General features: G+C 35.6%; 1 protein-coding gene across 3 annotated transcripts in view; it reads right to left on the bottom strand.

Moving 5' to 3' along the window:
- CTNNA3 (catenin alpha 3) overlaps window positions 1-18818 on the bottom strand; it is a 1821555-nt gene that overhangs the window by 543003 nt on the left and 1259734 nt on the right. For 2 of the 3 annotated variants that reach the window (XM_045069885.1, XM_045069886.1), the window contains exon 11: window positions 12489-12645. In XM_045069885.1, the coding sequence (XP_044925820.1) occupies window positions 12489-12645 (157 nt within the window). Of the gene's footprint in view, window positions 1-12468; window positions 12646-18818 lie in introns of those variants that run through there. The other variant, XM_045069887.1, reaches the window with a different exon arrangement.

Genomic DNA, 18818 nt, shown 5'->3' with positions numbered 1-18818 from the left:
AACATAGTTTGCAAGATAATTCTTAAGTTACTTTGATTAACTATAATGTACTAACTTTTGGGATAGTTTAACAAAGTAGCACCTTTAAAGAAGTTTATCTTTATCATTCCTGTTTTAACTTTTAGCAACGGCCTTCCAGTGATGCTAGTAATAATGTCTATCTTTTACTGGGCCACTTACTATATTCCAGTGATGCTAGTAATAATGTCTATCTTTTACTGGGCCACTTACTATATTCTAATCACTCTTCAAAGAATTTTAAATATATTATTTTATTCAATCCTTCCAACCATGTGAAAATGTAAGTTATGATAGTTCTATCTCCAGGATTTAAAACAATCTCATCACCTAGTAGATGCTCAGTACATATTTGTTATATAAATGAAAAAAAAAAATATTTTAGCCAGTGGTATCCTGATCTAACAAAATAATGCAGCGTAGGTAGTTTATAAACACTGAAATTTATTTCTCACTGTAGTAGAGACTCAGAGGTCCAAGATCAAGGTACCAGCAAGGTTGGATCCTGGTAAGAGCCCTCTTCCTGGTTCAGATCCAGTGACTTCTCTGTACATTCTCACATAGTGGAAGGGACAAGGGATCTCTGTACGGTCTCCTTCATGAAAACATTAATCCCCTTCATGAGAGCTTCACCCTCCTGACATAAGTATCACCCAAAAGCCCTGCCTTCTAATACTTTCACATAGAACACTATGGTTTCAACATAGGAATTTGGGAGGACATAAATGTTGGTGAGTAAAAATTATGGCAAAATATCATAGATTTGGTGGGAAATGATAAAACATTTCTTTAAGACAGGGCAAACTCTTTTTGAGTAAAAGATTTTATTTATTTTATTTGAACAGAGATATCAGAGATTTGGTGGGAAAGAGATAGAAGGATCATCAGTCTGAGCAGAGAGCCCGATGCGGGAAGATCCCAGGACCCTGAGATCATGACCCCCTCCCACTGAAACCCAGGCGCCCCCCCCTCCAAACTCTTATTTTCTTGTGCTTCCAGTGGATTCTAGGAATATAGTCCATTGTCTGTAAGATTTCTTTTAGTGGTGAAATATTAGTGGGAATGACATATGCTTTATTAGAATGTAATCCTTAGCTGTATTCCTCAAATATATATAAACAGTTCAGAGCACAAGCTCTGGAGCCACTCCATAAGCAGAGGTTTTTACTGCTTTGTTATGATTCTCCAGGATGCTGTTCGAGTCCTTAAAACTGCCAACACAAACTCGCAAGCTCAAATATATCACTTCCTACTTTCAGATCTTGTATCTAGCAGGAGGCATGCTTTTTCCATTTCTCCCACCTTTGGAGAAAATGTCGGTAAGGAGCATCCTGCTTTTTCTATTTAAAAACTCTTCATCTCTAGCTGGAGACTTCAGTCTTTCAGAATGCTCAGGAGCACATCTTAGATTTACAAGTTGGTGGGGGAGTAATAGATGGCAAGGCAAGAAATGGGGAGAAACTTTACTTCTCATCCCTCACCTATTGCATAAAATTTCCCACATAATTAACCATATTAAGGATTTTTATTTATCCAAATTATACTTACTAAATGTGTGTGCTTACAGTTGAGACATTGCCCAGAAATAACTAAATACAAATGGAATTCTGACAATCACTTTGATGCTGTTTTTGTTGAAACTTTTGGAAATTTGTTGCCTGTTACAAATAATATGGTAACTAATATGGTAACTAATATGGTGCACATGCATTCACTGAGACAATATTTTAAAAAATTCTTTATTAAAGGTCTATTTTGTCATTTGTAGCCCTGTGTAAATACATAGCTAGGGCATCTTCAGAATTTAGGAAATATATATTACCTTTATAAATGTGTTTAAGATCCAAGCCTTTAGTGTTATTTATTTCATTGGTAAGATTATTGATGATTACTCCAGCTCTACCTTAAAGCTCTGATAAAAATTCTCAAATCTGATTTTGACAAGTTCAAAAGAGGACTTCTAATTATGGCTTTTCTAAAAAATTGAATTCATAATATTCAAACAATAGTACTGCAGGAAATCCATTGTTCATTCAAACGAGAGCATCTTGAGTGAACTTGCCTGTGAGTACATGGAATGATGCATGATAAATTCCAGTTCACATGCCCAAACTATTCTTTAATCATGTATACAGGCAGTTATTCAAAACCTAATGATCAATAGAGCAATAATGGATTCCTTTGGGAGAGCCTATTCCATCATTTTTGAAAGTATGCCTTCTCCCTGTCTTTCCATGACTTGCGTAAAGCTGTATGATTTCCCCAAGTGTCCACAGCGATCACTGAGGCATACAGCATCATGTGGAAATGTAATCACAAAGGACCCAGAGATAAAAATCTTATAGCCACAACATTGTCTCTTGATTTTAACCAATGCAATAGAACCCCCTGACTGCAGGTCATCACTAGATTATCCAGATGAAGAAGAGTTTTTCCTTGACAAACGGGCACCCAAGTTATTCAGACTGAGCTATGTTTAAGTCATTAAATTGGCTCTCACCTCACCTTTCTATTATTACAGCTTGGATGTGTCAGTCTTAAATGTTTTAATTCCCTGGAAGTGAGGTGGAGAAAATAAGGGAACATCTGCTTTATATTGTGTTTACTTTATTTTCACTTCTAAGAACAATTAAATCATTATTTAGCTCTATACTACCTAATTCTGTAAAAGCAGTTTCCAGAGTTAGTGTTCTGAAAAACTGATGTAGTCTGTGACACTACTAGTTAATATTTTACATGACCTACATCTTCCTCAAATGTTTAGGGTTTTATATAATATCACCTATTGTCTTCATCAGCCCAGTACCAAACCAGATATACTCTCTGTTCCTCTAATGCTGGTCAACTTGCCCTTCCTCTTTGTACTACCATGTATTTTCACACACTTTTCTCTTTTTCTGGAATGCCATTCCAATTTCTTCAAGATTAAATTAAAAAATTCAGTTCAAATGCCATACTTAAAAATAATTCCCTCAGTACTCTGACATTCCAGCAGGATTAACTGCATAGCATCTTGTTAATGTGACTGTTAAAATCCCTTGGAATCTAATTTGTATATACTAGATTGTGTGTTCACAAAAAGTTGTGTCTTCCTTCTTTCCATCTTCTTCCCTTTCCCAACTTATGTCTCGCACATAATTGATATTCAATATATTTTTATCAAAATCCATTTTTGCAGAATATGATTTCAAATCCCAATTTTAAAAGAACATATTTTTTTGAAACACATCATGTCTTGATCCCTCTAATCAACTGAAATTTCAAATAAGTATATATTGAAAAGGTATATATAAGTGAATGTATCATAATAGATTGGGTATCATTATATTATATAACTTATCTTTGCATAGATACATACTATATTGGTCATTCTTTACTCTCAGCACCTATTCCATAACCATTATATTGAATATTAATAGTGCTCAGTTTATGTGCAATTGATTTAACACTTTGATCTTGCTAATATTATGTGTTTATTTTGTATTAATTTTGAAAGAGGACTATAAGTCTATTTTCATTTTTCTTTGTTGAATGATTCAGATAAAACTTTTTATAAGCAAAGATCACGTTTACCACAATGTCATGAATAGAGGGTTTTGTTAGTACATTTTTGAGGATAGCATCAGAGTTATCTTTGTGTGACTAAGTCAAGGTCACAGAACATTGTGATGATTAATGCTTAGTTATTTTTCATAATTTAGAGGTTTCTTAAACTATTTCTCCCAAAGATGAACACATTTATTCAAAGCAGAAGCCATATACCTCCTCAAATTAATCTTGCACAGAATTAAAAAGGGGAGTAAATACATTTATTCATTCAGCCAATAACTATTGAAAGCCTTCAAGCCAGGCTCTGGAAGCAGGAGTTTCAATTAGAAAATTATATGGTAAGGGGCGCCTGGGTGGCTCAGGGGGTTAAAGCCTCTGCCTTCGGCTCAGGCCAAGATCCCAGAATCCTGGGATCGAGCCCCGCATGGGGCTCTCTGCTCAGCGGGGAGCCTGCTTCCTCCTCTCTCTCTCTCTCTCTCTCTGCCAGCCTCTCTGCCTACTTGTGATCTCTATCTGTCAAAATAAATAAATAAAATCTTTTAAAAAAATTATATGGTAAGAAAACAATCTGAGGGGTTTGGCGGGGGGGTGGGAGTTTGGGGTACCAGGTGGTGGGTATTATAGAGGGCACAGATTGCATGGAGCACTGGGTGTGGTGAAAAAATAATGAATACAGTTATGCTGAAAATAAATAAATTAATAAAAACAACAAAAAAACAAAATATATGGTAATTCAGGTAAGAGAGAGAGGCTTGAACTGAGAGGTGAGAACAGTGGATATAGAGAAAAGTGGATGTATTAGAAATTCAGAACATGGAGTAAAAGAGATCTCTAAGCATCCTTTAATACCATACTTCACTGAAAGTCACTATGATATTATCTCTAAAATGAGAAAACCTTTTACAATAAGGGAACAATCGAACTAATTCTAATCAATAAGTGGTCAATCTTTCTTTTAGAAAATTCCAAACCATTGTCAGTGGTTCACTCCATTCTTCATGTGGTCCCTTCCCTCCAACTATCCCCATCATCATAGCTTTCTTGCAAGTTATCTCTTCTGCTAACTTTTTACTCTTTTTTTTAACCTCAAGTACATTTTGTAGGGTTTAGCACTTCACATTATGCAATATTTAAGGAATGAATGAATAAATGAAAGAAAGTTCATATATTTACAAACTTTCACATTTACTCAGTTCTTTGGATTTGTTGAATAGTTCATGTGGTCCAAGTCAGTTGCTCTTCTAACAAAGTTTACTTCTTTTGAACTTAGTTCCTTTTGAATGAGTCAATTAATTCAATGATTCAAAAAATTGAGGCAAGTGTTAATGTTTTCTCTCCCAAATTTACATCTTAAATGGAAACCTTAAACTTTTTATTTTCCCATGTATATAACTAATATTGGGATTTCAGGCATGTTGGCAGTCTGGAAAGACAGAGCTTCACAAATCTCATCACATAGGAACATCTTCTGTCTATATGAAAGACAGACCTTGATGTGGTCAAAAAATCTTTCAGTCCAGCAACTTTCTGACAAGTGTTCTGTTACACGTATTTTCAGAGAGGGATTAAAAAACAAAACAAAACAAAACAAACACACAAACAAAAACCAAGAACGGTGAATGCTGTGGGGATAAGTCCTACAATCAATGATGAGACAAAAAGTTGGAGACCTATGCATTTGAAAATTTTTTTTCTAATTACCTGCAAAATGATACTGGAATTATTACATAAATAACATTAAACAGAAAAGAGCCTCTTTTGGACAACTGAATGTCAGAGAATGTAGTTTCCCAAACATTCCTTTGATTTTAAAGGTGGGGCCTTAATTCACAGTTTCATTTATCTTTACACTTAAAAATTTTAAATAACAGTACATCGATGAAGTGGCTATATTTCCTATGGTTTTCAAAAAAAAACTGATTATACTTATGTTCAGAGTTTTCTATGCATACGATGAAACAAAATAATGTACAAATGCCTTCTAAAAATTGGTATTTTCACTTCTGCATATCATGAGAAGTTTGGTGATTATATAAACATACAGTTTAAAAATCATCAATGATATTTCTATATTGGGGAAAGCAATAGTTAAATAAAAGACATTTGATATTACTTCAAGACCTATTCCATCAATATTAGATGATCTAATCACTCTAAAACATTATTATGATGGAAACATTTTACCAGTGTGACCCCTACCTTTGTTAATGACAATAAAATAATCACTAAAGTCCAAGAATCCTTTCTCACTGATTTTAGGTCTTAAGTTTTGTTTATATTTTAATGTGGAGAGCTGATGTTCTGAGAATCCCCAAATTTTCACAACTGACTCAGAAGAAAAGTGGGAATCTTTTCAGGATTTTTATTATTCATTCTTATAAAATAAAACAAAAATAAATAAATAAATAAGAGTGAAGTAAGTATTATTGTCAAGTACTGAAAGAAAGCCAAAGTAAAAGATGAAATTATTTTATGAAAAATATGAAATGTAATATTCTCTAGGTAATTCACCAACACGAACTGAGTTGTCAGTTTTTCTACCTGGGAAACAGAGGAACCAGCAGTCTGTGAGAACAAACAGGATCTCTGAACTATCATTATAAAGTATCATCAGAGAAGTTGTTCATTGCTAATCACATCAACAACTTTTTCTAAGACAATCTGGACCCACCCACCCCTAAAAAAAGCCATCAGATTGTGACAGCCTCCATCACAGCTCTTTGAAGCATGATTAGTTATCTGAAACAAAGTAACTATCCACTGGTGGCCTGTGATCTTGAATTTACAACTTCTAGCCTAGTACTAAAAAAGATGTATATATAAAGCCAGCTAGAAGATTCTGAGAAAAGGTATCATTATTTGGGGGAAACACATGTTGAAAGTTATGATGCAATAAGAATCATCAATAGGGCTCATGCTTAATTAATACAAGATAAGTTTATGAAAATGCAGAAAAGTGAGAAAGGATTGCCTGAGGTAAATATCTTTTGACGCTAGTCAACAGCCATTTTCCATTCTTTTCTGCTCATAAAACCTCTGATTTTGTTTGCATTGTAAGTAATTAGTCAGAAAGGTTGAATTATGATTGGTCTAAGCCCAGTAGTCTGCTAGATCTGTTATACCAACTCACAAGAGTTGTTTTTTATGCATCTCTTCAGTGACATCACATCAATAGCTTAAAACGGGCCAATGTGACAGTATACATAAATACTACAAAGGAAGTATTACAAATTACAACTACCATTTACTCTGGCCCCCAGTCAATTTTTAACCATTTATCACCATTCTAAGCTTATCATGAAAATCCCATTTCCTTTTGCCAGCAGTTGGCTCAAGTGTAGGTATAGGAATAAGTTTTGACCTATGAGGCATAAGAGAAATCAGATGGAGGTCACCCAGGAAAGATTTCCTCCTGATAACTTGGAGCCAACAAGCTACCTTGTTTTCTGCTTTAGGTGGTACTGTACAATGCTTTGAAATGTAAGCTCTGAGATTTAACCATGAGGGAAGGTCAAGTGAATCCAGAGATGTCTACATAGATCATTAATAACCTTAGACTGCTATCAGGTAGCACATCCAAAGGACAGGAAAGTAAGAAAATTCACCCTGGGTCTAGAAAATAATGGAGTGCGATATCTATGGAGAATTTTAAAGCAATAATGAAGCACATTAAATATTAATCCTCTTTTAAATTATTATCCTGTAGTGACAATTCTAAACAATGTTAATGATAAAATACTATTCCCACATATCTTGACTATTCCTATCCAAGTCCTTTGGCATGCTTGGGGAGTAAGTTTAGATGGGAACTTCCATATGAGTTTTCTGTTGTGTATAAGCAAAACGTGCTGAAGTGTTAAAGCTGTTCACAAAAAAGTAGCAGACTAAGAAGGTTGGGAGGTCAGGTTAATCCAGGATGGAAAAGAAAAAGCATGAGCTCCTGCACTAAGGACCTGCCGGACTTGCTCAGATCTCTGGCTTCCCACAGCTCTAATCATGCAAGGGCAGGCCAATTATAGTTCTTGCTCTTATGTGTTCAGGAGCCTCTCCCTATTGTGTCATTAGTGTACCTATAATAAACTGTCTTTACAGAGAGTTGTGTGAGCAGGTTTCTTTGTTTTGTAACAAAAAGATACAACTAAAAAATAAAATCTAACATTTAGTAATTAACCAAAGAGTGTCCCAATGTATGATGGTGATTGAACACACATACACACAAAATCTATACTAAGAGGACAGCAAAAATATGCTTAATACAGCATTGTTTATACTAGTTAAAATTATAATTAACTAAATGCTAATGAAAGAAGAAAAGGTTTTTTTTTTTTTGAAGCATGTATAATGATGTGGGAAAATTCAGCCAAATATTCATTATAAACCTCATGACATAATTATTTAAAAGCATGAATTTATATATATAGGGATATATAAATACATATATATATATATGTGGCTATACATATAGCTATATATATGTAAATTTGGATGGAAATAAATCAGATATCAATTGTTGTTATTTCTGAATAGTGGGATCAAGGGATATTAACATTTTTACCCATACATTTTCTATTATTTTCAAAGTTTCCAGCTCCCCAGAAATAAAACAATTTTAAAATGTTTTAAAATATGTTTTAAATGTTTTAAAAATATTTTAAAATAATGTATCATGAAAATACAACAGGTTTCCAGAACTAGTGTTTAATATGAGAATATATACATGCATGAAAGTAGTAAGTTCCACAAGTTAGACACACTATGACTATATTGGGAAATTTTTAAAAGATAAAATGATGTTAGAAATTCATATGAATAAGCATTTTATAGGAAATCATATCTCATTCCAGTCTCTTTTTTAAAAAAGGAAAAAAATCTATTTTTTTAATTTTTAAAGATTTTATTTTTCAGATGAGAGGCAAGATGGCGGAGGAGTGGTGGACTGAAATGACATCAGGTCGCAGGAGTTCAGCTGGTTACCAAACCATTCTGAACACCTACAAACTCAACAGGAGAATGAAGAAAAGAACAGTAATTCTAGGGACAGAAAAATCAACCACTTTCTAAAAGATAAGATGTGTGGAGAAGTGGATCCGAAGTGATAGGAAGATAGACTGCAGGGGGAGGGGCCGACTCCCGGCAAATGGTGAAGCAGCAGAGCACAAAATTAGATCTTTTAGAAGTCTGCTCCACTGAGGGATATTGTTCCAAAAGCTAAGCAAGGGTGGAGCCCTTGCAGGGACAGTGTGGTCTCAGGACCTGTGGGGTCACTGAAAGATGGAGGGTGTCTGAGTGTGGCAGAGCTCCTAGGTATCAGAGTGGGAAAGCTGACTACAGAGAGCCAAGGAAGGAGTGCTCAGCTCGGGGTTACCTTAAACTGTGATGAGTGGCACAGCCAGACCACTTCTTTTTGAATAGGGACACCAGAAGTGGCAGATCCAGGGAGACTCAACTTCCTCCTCTAGAGGCAGGAATCTGCTAGTTTTGGAGACTCCAAATGGAGCTGTACACGAGAGACAGAAACACTCAGTCACAGGCCCAGTAAGCCCAGAGCGTGGCTGGAGACCACGGAGATGGGAGTGATTGACCACTTTTCTCTGAGACCACACTGAGGAGTGGGGACCTGAGCTCTCAGATCCTCTGAGCCAAAGATTGGGAGGCTGCCATTTTCATTCTCGTCCTCCAGAGCTCTTCGGAAAGCATTTGGGGAACAAAAAACTCCTGAGACCAAACTTAAGCAGATTTCTTAGCCTGGCCCTGGCAAGGGCAGTGCAATTCTGCCTAGGGCAAAGAGATTTGAGAATCACTATAACAGGCCCCTCCCCCAGAAAATCAGGAAGAACATCCAGCCAAAACCAAGCACACTGATCAAAGAGAACAGGAAAACGCCAGAGCTAGGGGAAAGCAATGCATGGAATTCATGGCTTTCTCCCCAAAAAACTTTAGTCTTGGAAAGTTAAAATTTTTAAATTTTATTTTCTATCTTACTCTAATTTTTTTTAACATTTTTTCTTTCCTCTTTTAACATTTTTTTAACTAGTTTATCTTAACAATACATTTCTAAAAAATTTTTTTCAAACCCTCATTATTAGAGTCATATTGTATCCTTCAATGTATTTAACCTTATTTTTTGTATACATATAGTTTTTTTTTTTTTTCTAAAAAATTTTGGGATACTTCTTTTAATAGATCAAAATATACCTAAATCTAGCACAGGTCTTTGTTCTATTCTCCAACCTGAGCAAATTCTCTCCAATTTCTTTTTCTTTCTTTTCCCAACCAACTTATCTTATCAACTCTTTTTTAGAATTTTTTAAAAATTTTTATATTTACAGTCATATTTCATCCCTTCATTGTGTTTACCCTTATTTTCCTTCCTTTAAAATTTTGGGAGGGACACCTGGGTGGCTCAGTGGGTTAAAGCCTCTACCTTTTGGCTCAGGTCATGATCCCAGAGTGCTGGGATCAAGCCCCGAATCCGGCTCTCTACTCAGCAGGGAGCCTGCTTCCCTCTCTCTCTCTGCCTGCCTCTCTGCCTACTTGTGATCTGTCTGTCAAATAAATAAATAAAATCTTTAAAAAAATTGGGGAGGTAGTTTCTTCGAAGAGACCAAAGTACTCCCCAAATTAAGTGGGTGGTTCTGTTTTATTCACAAATCTAATACCTGTATTTTCTTTTTTCTTTTTCTTTTCTTTTTTAATTTTTTTGAACTTCTTTTTACCCTCTTACGTCCCCCCACAATCTGGGTTCTCTTCTGATTTGGTTAACACATATTTTTCTGGGGTCTTACCATACTTTTGGTATTTTATTCTCTCTCACATATTTTTATCTATATACAATTACAAGATAGAAAAACTCAGGATAAAAAAAGAACAAGAGGCAGTACCAAAGTCTAGGGATCTAATCAATACAGACATTGGTAATATGTCAGATCTAGAGTTTAGAATGATGATTCTCATGGTGCTAGCTGGGCTCCAAAAAGGCATGGAAGATATTAGAGAAACCCTGTCTGGAGAAATAAAAGCCCTTTTTGGGGAAATAAAAGAAATAAAATATAACCAAGCTAAAATTTAAAAAGCTATTAATGAGGTACAATAAAAAATGGAGGATCTTATTGCTAGGATAAATGAGGCAAAAGAGAGTATTAGTGATAAAGAAGACCAAATGATGGAGAATAAAGAAGCTGAGCAAAAGAGAGACAAACGACTACTGGACCATGACGGAAGAATTTGAGAGATAAGTGATACCATAAGACGAAACATTAGAATTATTGGGATTCCAAAAGAAGAAGAAAGAGGGGAGAGGAAGGTATATTGGAGTGAATTATTGTAGAGAATTTCCCTAATATGGCAAAGGGAACAATCATCAAAATCCAGGAGGTGCAGATAATTCACCTCAAAACAAATAAGAATAGGTCCACACCCCATCATCTAATAGTAAAATTTACAAGTATTAATAACAAAGAGAAAATCCTGAAAGTAGCCCTGGACAAGAAGTCTGTAACATACAATGCTAAAAATTTTAGATTGGCAGCAGACTTATCCACAGAGACCTGGCAGGCCAAAAGAACTGGCATGATATATTCAGAACACAAAATGGGGAAAACATGCAGCCAAGAATACTGTATCCAGCTAGGCTATCATTGAAAATAGAAGGAGAGATAAAAAGCTTCCAGGACAAACAAAAACTAAAATAATTTGTAAGCACCAAACCAGCTCTACAGGAAATATTGAAAGGGGTCCTCTAAGCAAAGAGAGAGCCTAAAAGTAGTAGACCAGAAAGGAACAGAGACAATATACAGTAACAGTCACCTTACAGGCAATACAATGGCCCTAAATTGATATCTCTCAATAGTTACCCTGAATGTAAATGGGCTAAACACCCCAATCAAAAGACACAGGGTATCAGAATGGATTAAAAAAAAAATCAATATGCTGTCTATAAGAAACTCATTTTAGACCAAAAGATACCTCCAGATTTAAAAGTGAGTGGGTGGAAAACAATGTACCATGTTAATGCACATGTTCCCAATGAGGGACTCAATTGTAAGACCCTAGGATCATGACCTGAGGTGAAAGCAGGCATTTAACCATAGAGCTATCCAGGCACCCTAAAGTTTTTATTTAAATAATCTCTACACCCAGCATGGAACTCAAACTCAAAACCCTGAGATCAAGTTGCATGCTCCTACAACTGAGACAACCAGTTTCTCCCAAATGTAATTTATTATAATATGAAGCTTAATTTTTAAGAAAATAAAAAAAAATATTTAGAAGTATTTAGTTCTTTGCTGTTATAACAATATAATCAAAACCAGAGTTATGCTTCTGAGAGTAATTTCATAATCCTATGGGATGCTCTTCTGTTCTGTGATAAAAGAATCATGTAGGTTTGACATGGAATTTCAAGCCCATCTGTAACTGATGTAGTCAGATGTTTAGATTTATTTGATTATTTAGATCACCAATATTCAAATACATATACTGGAAGCTGAAGTATATATTCTATCTCAAATAAATGAAGAGTTTTCCTGTTGTGTCTATCTATCTAAATTTTCTAGTGCAGAAAAATTCTGTTGGAAAAGAAGTACAGAGAAATCAAAAGATATAAATATAGTAAAGGGGAAATGATTATTTATTCAAAAAGCTAGAAAATGTCTAAGATTTCCAGCTACTATTTTCAATTATGCTTTGTCTACGAATAGGAGTTTCTTTTAGAGACACAATGTAAATTATTGAGTTGTAAGGACTGCAAGCTTGAGGCTCATTATCCTAGAGTAGATCACAAATAGCAATACTTTGCTTTTGAGAAAGATGATCATTAACAAGAGTCTCATTATACTGCATACAATTAATTATATTCATAATTATCCTCTTTCAGAAAATTGACAAGATTAAATATATAAATTAAAAGATCAAAAACATACCAGATACAGCAAGGAAGTCATCAATGCTTGTAATGTCATCTACAGCTTCGGTGAGGACATGGATATGATTCTCCCACGTGTGCTTATACATTTCCATGGTTTTTTTGACCACTTGACTTTTGGGTCTTGCCGCCAAAGCAAGTGCAGCATTAATGATCTGCAAAGATGTAGAATGTTCACATAGTGATTTCTTTGGAAATAGTTAAAATTATGGAGATAACAGCTATTCTTTAAAATAGAAAATAAATATATCTTTAACAACAGGGAAATGGCAAAAATCCCCCTTGTAACTCCCTCTTCACTTTTGGTAAAAATTTAATTTTATTTGTGGCAAAAATTAATCATTTTTAGAGCTTTTTATTGAGTATCAATGCACTAAGAACTGCAAGAGCTACAAAGATATTTGGTCTCTGCCTGTAAGGAACTTCTTTATTACTCAATGGGAAAGGCAAAACATAACTCAGTTCAGTATGCAATAAATATCATAACCACAAATAATGGTCAATAGTCTTTAGACAGCAGAAGTTTTAAAGAAAGATTTCAAGGAAGAGTAACATGTTAACTAGTCATTTGAATTCACATTGCACAATGTGAATATATGCAAAGCACTGGAATAAGAGCTTTGGCTCCCCTGAGGTCTTATAGAATTTTGCGAGTGAATATTCATTATTAATTCACTAATTAATTAATTATTTCATTCATTTTTTCAGACTTCAAATATATTCTGATTTCTTTTCATGTATTAAGCATTGTTTTAGATTCTAAGGATCTAAACAAGACAGCAGCAAAAATCATTGCTTTCATGGAACCTTTATTACAGTTATAGCACAGAAGCAATTAACAAGTTAAATAAACAAAATATATGATCTGTTAGATAGTTTTAAGAACCAAGGAGAAAAAGATATAAGAAGGGGGATAAGGAATGAAATGGTGGTGAGGGTAGGAAGTTGGTGATTGCAGTAAGGCCTCCCACTAAATTGGCCATTTAGGTTAAATCGCCATTGAAAAAGAATGATGGGACAGAGAAGAGGCAAAAATCAAAAGGAGAGTAAACAGAGGAAATACTGTGACAATGGCGAGCAGTCTTACCTAGAGACTGGGTGTCCGAAAGAAATCAACGGGAGTACTTGGTGGTCCTGCTCAGGACAGTGCCCTTATTTGGAAGGCACTGGGGAGTCATTATGACTTTCAAGCAATTTGCTCAGAAGTAAATTTTGGAAGAATTCATCTGGCAATGGAGGCTACTTCAAGAGGTTCTGGGTGTTAGATAGAGCCTGGACATCAAGGGTGGAGGTAATGAAAAGGTTTTGATTGGAACTTCCAATGAATTAAGGAAGGATGAGGATAGGTCAATTACTGCCAAAATATCATGCAGCCATTAAGAAATCTGTGGAAAATTACCTTCTAAGGACATGAAAATACATCCAACATAGTGAAGTAATAGTAGATTACAAAATATTATGTTCCACAGCAAACACTGAAATGCAAATATGCTAGGGATAAAAGTTAAATGAATACATGCGCCAATTAACATTGGTTCTCTCAGAGGGATGGGATTTCCAGTGCTTTTTATTTATTTGTGTGTGTAACTGAATTGTTCAGATTTTTTATGGTAAACCTTTTAGTTGTATACTCAGAATAAATGAAGCTATTCTTCAAGGGAAGATGATTACTAAGGTTTTTCCATCAGTAATAGGGAAAATGATCTTAGCATTGTTGGAAAAGGAGAGTTCAGAGAGTTAAAAAAAAGTCAGTCAGGATCAGAGAAACAAATATGTTCAATTATTTGGGAGGACAGTGTTGATGAGGGGTATTAGATATCAACTTTCCTATTAGGTTGGCTTTGAAGTGACTTGGCTCTCCCACAAGTTACAGTTACCTGAGATTTAGAATTGGACCTCATAAAAAAGTTGTCATTTATTTACCCATTTATTTGTCCATGCAGTGAAAGAAATTAGTTTTATGTAACAATAATGTAGCAGATTCTCCACTGGCCACTGACATCACTATCAAAAAGATTCCACCATATTTGTTGTTGTTGCTGCTGCTGCTGCTTGCTGCTGCTGCTTGCTGCTGCTGCTGCTGCTGCTTCAAGATATTATTTTTTTTTTTAGATTTTTATTTATTTATTTATTTGACAGAGAGAAATCACAAGTAGGCAGAGAAGCAGGTAGAGGGTGAGGGGGAAGCAGGCCCTCTGCTGAGCGGAGAGCCCAATGTGGGGCTCAATCCCAGGACCCTAGGATCATGACCTGATCCAAAAGCAGCATCTTAACCCACTGAGCCACCCAGATGCCCCAAGATTTTATTTTTGTATTTGAAAGAGAGAGAGAGCGAGGGAGTTCACCAGCAGGAGCAGGGGGATGGGCAGAGGGTAGGAATCTCAAGCAGACTCCCTGCTGAGCATAGACTCCCATGTAGGGCTCCATCCCAAGATCCTGAGATCATGACCTGAACTGAAACCAAAAGTTGGCACTGAACGGACTGAACCACCCAGGCACCCTGAGAGACCATCATAGTTTCTAAAACAGCCCATAATCAAGTAGGGAACTCAGCCAAAAGCCAGGCAATTGTAATACTCCAGTGATTCTCAGAATTTAGCCTGTATCAGAATTATTTTGAGGGATTGTTAAAACACAAACTCCTGAGCCACACCCTAGAGTTTCTAATTCAGCTGATGTTTTTTGGGACCTCATAATTGGCATTTCTAACAAGTTCGCTGGTAACAGTGAGGCTATTGGCCTGGCACTCTGATTCTGAGAACCAAGGCCATATATATAAGAGCTTTAACACGGAGGCTATTGTAAAAGTATCATCAGATTCCCTGTAACACATGGGAAAGGTTTCCAAAGGCCTCAAATCTGAAAAATAAGTAGAAATTAGTATAAGGTGATATCCCTTTAGGAAGGGGCAATAACATGCACAATGGCTTAGAAGCAAGACAGCGCCTAACCTTACCTCCTAGGGAATGTTCAGCAGAGAGGAGACAGTAATAAGAGTTGGAAGAAAATCAGGGCAATGGTAAGAAGAAGAGAATATACCTTTGGGAAGTTCCAACATATAGGAGGAAAATACAAACTGCAAGTGATAAAGATGAGAAAAGGAATCATCAAGAAGGAAGCAGAAACCAAAGGTATTAAAGAGATGAGGAAGAACACCTTTTTCAAAGGATAAATGCTGTAGAAGAGTCAAGAATAATGAGGACTAAAACGGCTTTTGGATTTGGAAAACAGCTTTTGGATTTGGTGTAACAGAATATTGGATACAGGATTCAGATTTCACCAAAATATGATGGCAATAAGAATAAGAAAGAAACATTTTCTGCTCAGTAACCTAACGGCTGCACCTTACTTAAATGACTTTCAACGAATTTTTAGAAGTAGAGGAGGGGAGGAAATGGTTGCTTAAAAATATTATGTTGATATTCTCTCCTTTTATTTCTTTTTTTTTTATGAAAGAGGAACACATTGAATTAAGGAACACACTGCTTTTAGAAATAACCACTGTGCAATATTCTTTGACTTTAGTTTTAGAATTTTATTAACCTATTAACTTACAATGTACATTTGTGTAAACTGCAAAGACTCTGGTCTCTGGTGTTTCATTGTCCCTGCAATTGGTCAACTGTGTACACATGTGGTTGTGCTGAAGTTATGTCTTCACAGAGAGGCATACTGGTGTGGAACCCTCAGTGGAAATACGGAGTCATGAATATGAGACAGGCTATATATTCTAAGGACATTTTCAGTTCTACTTCTGATCCAATTTATCTGATTCAACAGTGCACACTATTAGCAAATTTTATCCTACTTGACTCTCCAGATATTTAGCTTAAATCTAAAAGCAGATAAAATTCAGAAGATGTGCTAACCCTATGTAAGGCAGAAGAAATCTTCATTTGAATGTCACACTCCGAGCATTTTAGCTGTATTTCTAGAGGGGGGTAAAAAGACAGTTTGTTTTTCTTTTTAAGATTTATTTATTTATTTATTTATTTATTTATTTGACAGAGCGCGCGCGCAAGAGAGAGAGAAATATCACAAGTAGGCAGAGAGGCAGGCAGAGATAGGGAGCAGCAGGCTCCCCACTGTGGGAGGAGCCCAATGTGGGGCTCAGTCCCAGGACCCCGAGATCATGACCTGAGCCAAAGGCAGAGGTTTAACCCACTGAGCCACCCAGGCACTGCAAAAAGACAGATCTTAAATCCTCTTCATGCATAACTAAAAGTGAATTAAATACATTATGTTGCTTTCTGAAGCATTCTCCTTCAGATTATGGTTGAGATGTGTACCTGTCAGAACCACCCCTGACCTTGTGAATCCCCTAGTCTGCTCATGTCTGAGTCTCTTTAACTTCAGGAGCTTATTACATATTAATAGGACTATTTTAGTGACCTCCTAAAGAGTTAGGTAATTCCTCCAAGCCATTCTCCCTGCTACAAGCACATTTCTTTCTCAAATGAGGAAGTGACCCTCTCTTGCTGATAACCTTTGGTAGAATCCTAGTTGACTAAAAATAAAATCTGAATTCCATTTCATTCCAAATCATAGTCTAAAAACCTCCACAAGCAGGCTCTTACCTACAGTTCAATGTGTTGAAAAAATTACCCCCCAACCCCCATTTTAACCTATATTCCAGCCATACTGTCTTAAGCTCCATTTCCTGGTGATACTATGTATCTTTACACCACTATGGCTTTGCCTTTACAACTGAAACTTCCTTAACATCCTTGTTCCATTCATTTTTCTGCTCTGGTCCATCTGAGGAAATATTTCCTATCTCTAAAAACCTGCTGAAATGTTACTATGTACTGTGAAACCTGTCCTATTCCCTATAACAAGATAACTGAATTGTATTCTGTGTTTTAAAAGCTGTTTGTTCATATAATGAAATACTTATGGTATTGCATGAATGTTTCTACACATGTCTGCTTCATAAGAGCCTCTTTCATAGGTAGGACCATGTTGTATTCATCTTTGCTTCTTGGTACACTAAGCATGTCAGTCATAGTTATTACTGTATGTATAAGCTGTCCCTAAAACACCCATCTACTTTCTCTTTTCTTCAAATTTGACCATTCTATTATTCTAGGTACCTCATTGAAATGGAATCATGATATTTGACCTCTTATGTGTAGCTTTTCCTCATATAATATCCTCAAGGTTCATCCATGTTGAGGAATGTGTCAAAACCTCATTTCTTTTTAAGGCTGGATAGTATTCCACCATATGTACATACCATATTTTGCTTATCCATTTTTCTATTTATGAAAATTGTTTTTTTTTCCACTTTTGGTTATTGTGAATAATGCTACTATGTACACTGATTCATAAATATGTGGTCAGAGTCCTGCCTTTCAAGTATTTTAAGTATATACCCAGCAATAAAGTTGTTGAATCACATGATAATTTTATATTCAATTTTTATGAGAAATACTATACTATTTTCCACAATGGCTGCAGGTTCTTACTTTCTCACAAAGCACAAAAGTTCCATTTTCTCATCATCTTTGCCAACACTTATTTTCTGTCTTTTTAAAAATATATATCTACCATAACGGGTACGAAGTGGTATCTCATTGTGGTTTTGATTTTATTTTCCCAATGATTAGAGATGTTAAGCATCTTTCCTTAGGCTTATTGGACATTCGTATATCTTCTTTGGAAAAGTATCTATTCAGAACATTTGCTCCTTTTTTTTTTTTAAGATTTTACTTATTTTATTTGACAGAGAGAGAGATCACAAGTAGGCAGAGAGGCAGGCAGAGACAGAGGGGGAAGCAGGCTCCCCGCTGAGCAGAAAGCCCGATGCGGGGCTTGATCCCAGGACACTGAGATCAGGACCTGAACCGAAGGCAGCGTCTTAATCCACTGAGCCACCCAGGTGCCCCAAACATTTGCTCCTTTTTAAATTGTATTCTTTTGTTGTTGTTGAGTTTTAGGGATTTTAAATTTTTTTTTATATTAAACTCTTTTCAGATATATGATTTACAAATATTTTCTCCCATTCTATGGTTTGCCTCTTTGTTCCCTTAGTAGTGTCCTCTGCTGCACAAACGTTTTTCATTTAATAAAGCTTAATTGATCTATTTTTTTCTTTATTTTCCTGTGTTCTTGGTCTGATATTCAAGAAATCATTACCAAACTTAATATCATGAAGTTTTTGTGCTATGTTTTCTTGAATTCTGCAGTTTCAGCTATTAAATTAAGGCCTTAGATCCATTTTTAATTCATTTTTGGACATGGTGCAAGATAAGGTCCAATTTCATTTTTTTAAGATTTTATTAATTTATGGTCAGAGAGAGAGAGAAATAGAGCATGCATGCACATA

This window comes from Mustela putorius, unplaced genomic scaffold, assembly GCF_011764305.1.
Source record: "Mustela putorius furo isolate JIRA1106 unplaced genomic scaffold, ASM1176430v1.1 tig00003949_pilon_pilon_pilon, whole genome shotgun sequence".
Lineage (NCBI taxonomy): Eukaryota > Metazoa > Chordata > Mammalia > Carnivora > Mustelidae > Mustela > Mustela putorius.
Note: the sequence above shows the minus strand (reverse complement) of the source record. Positions and strands in the feature narration are given on the sequence as shown.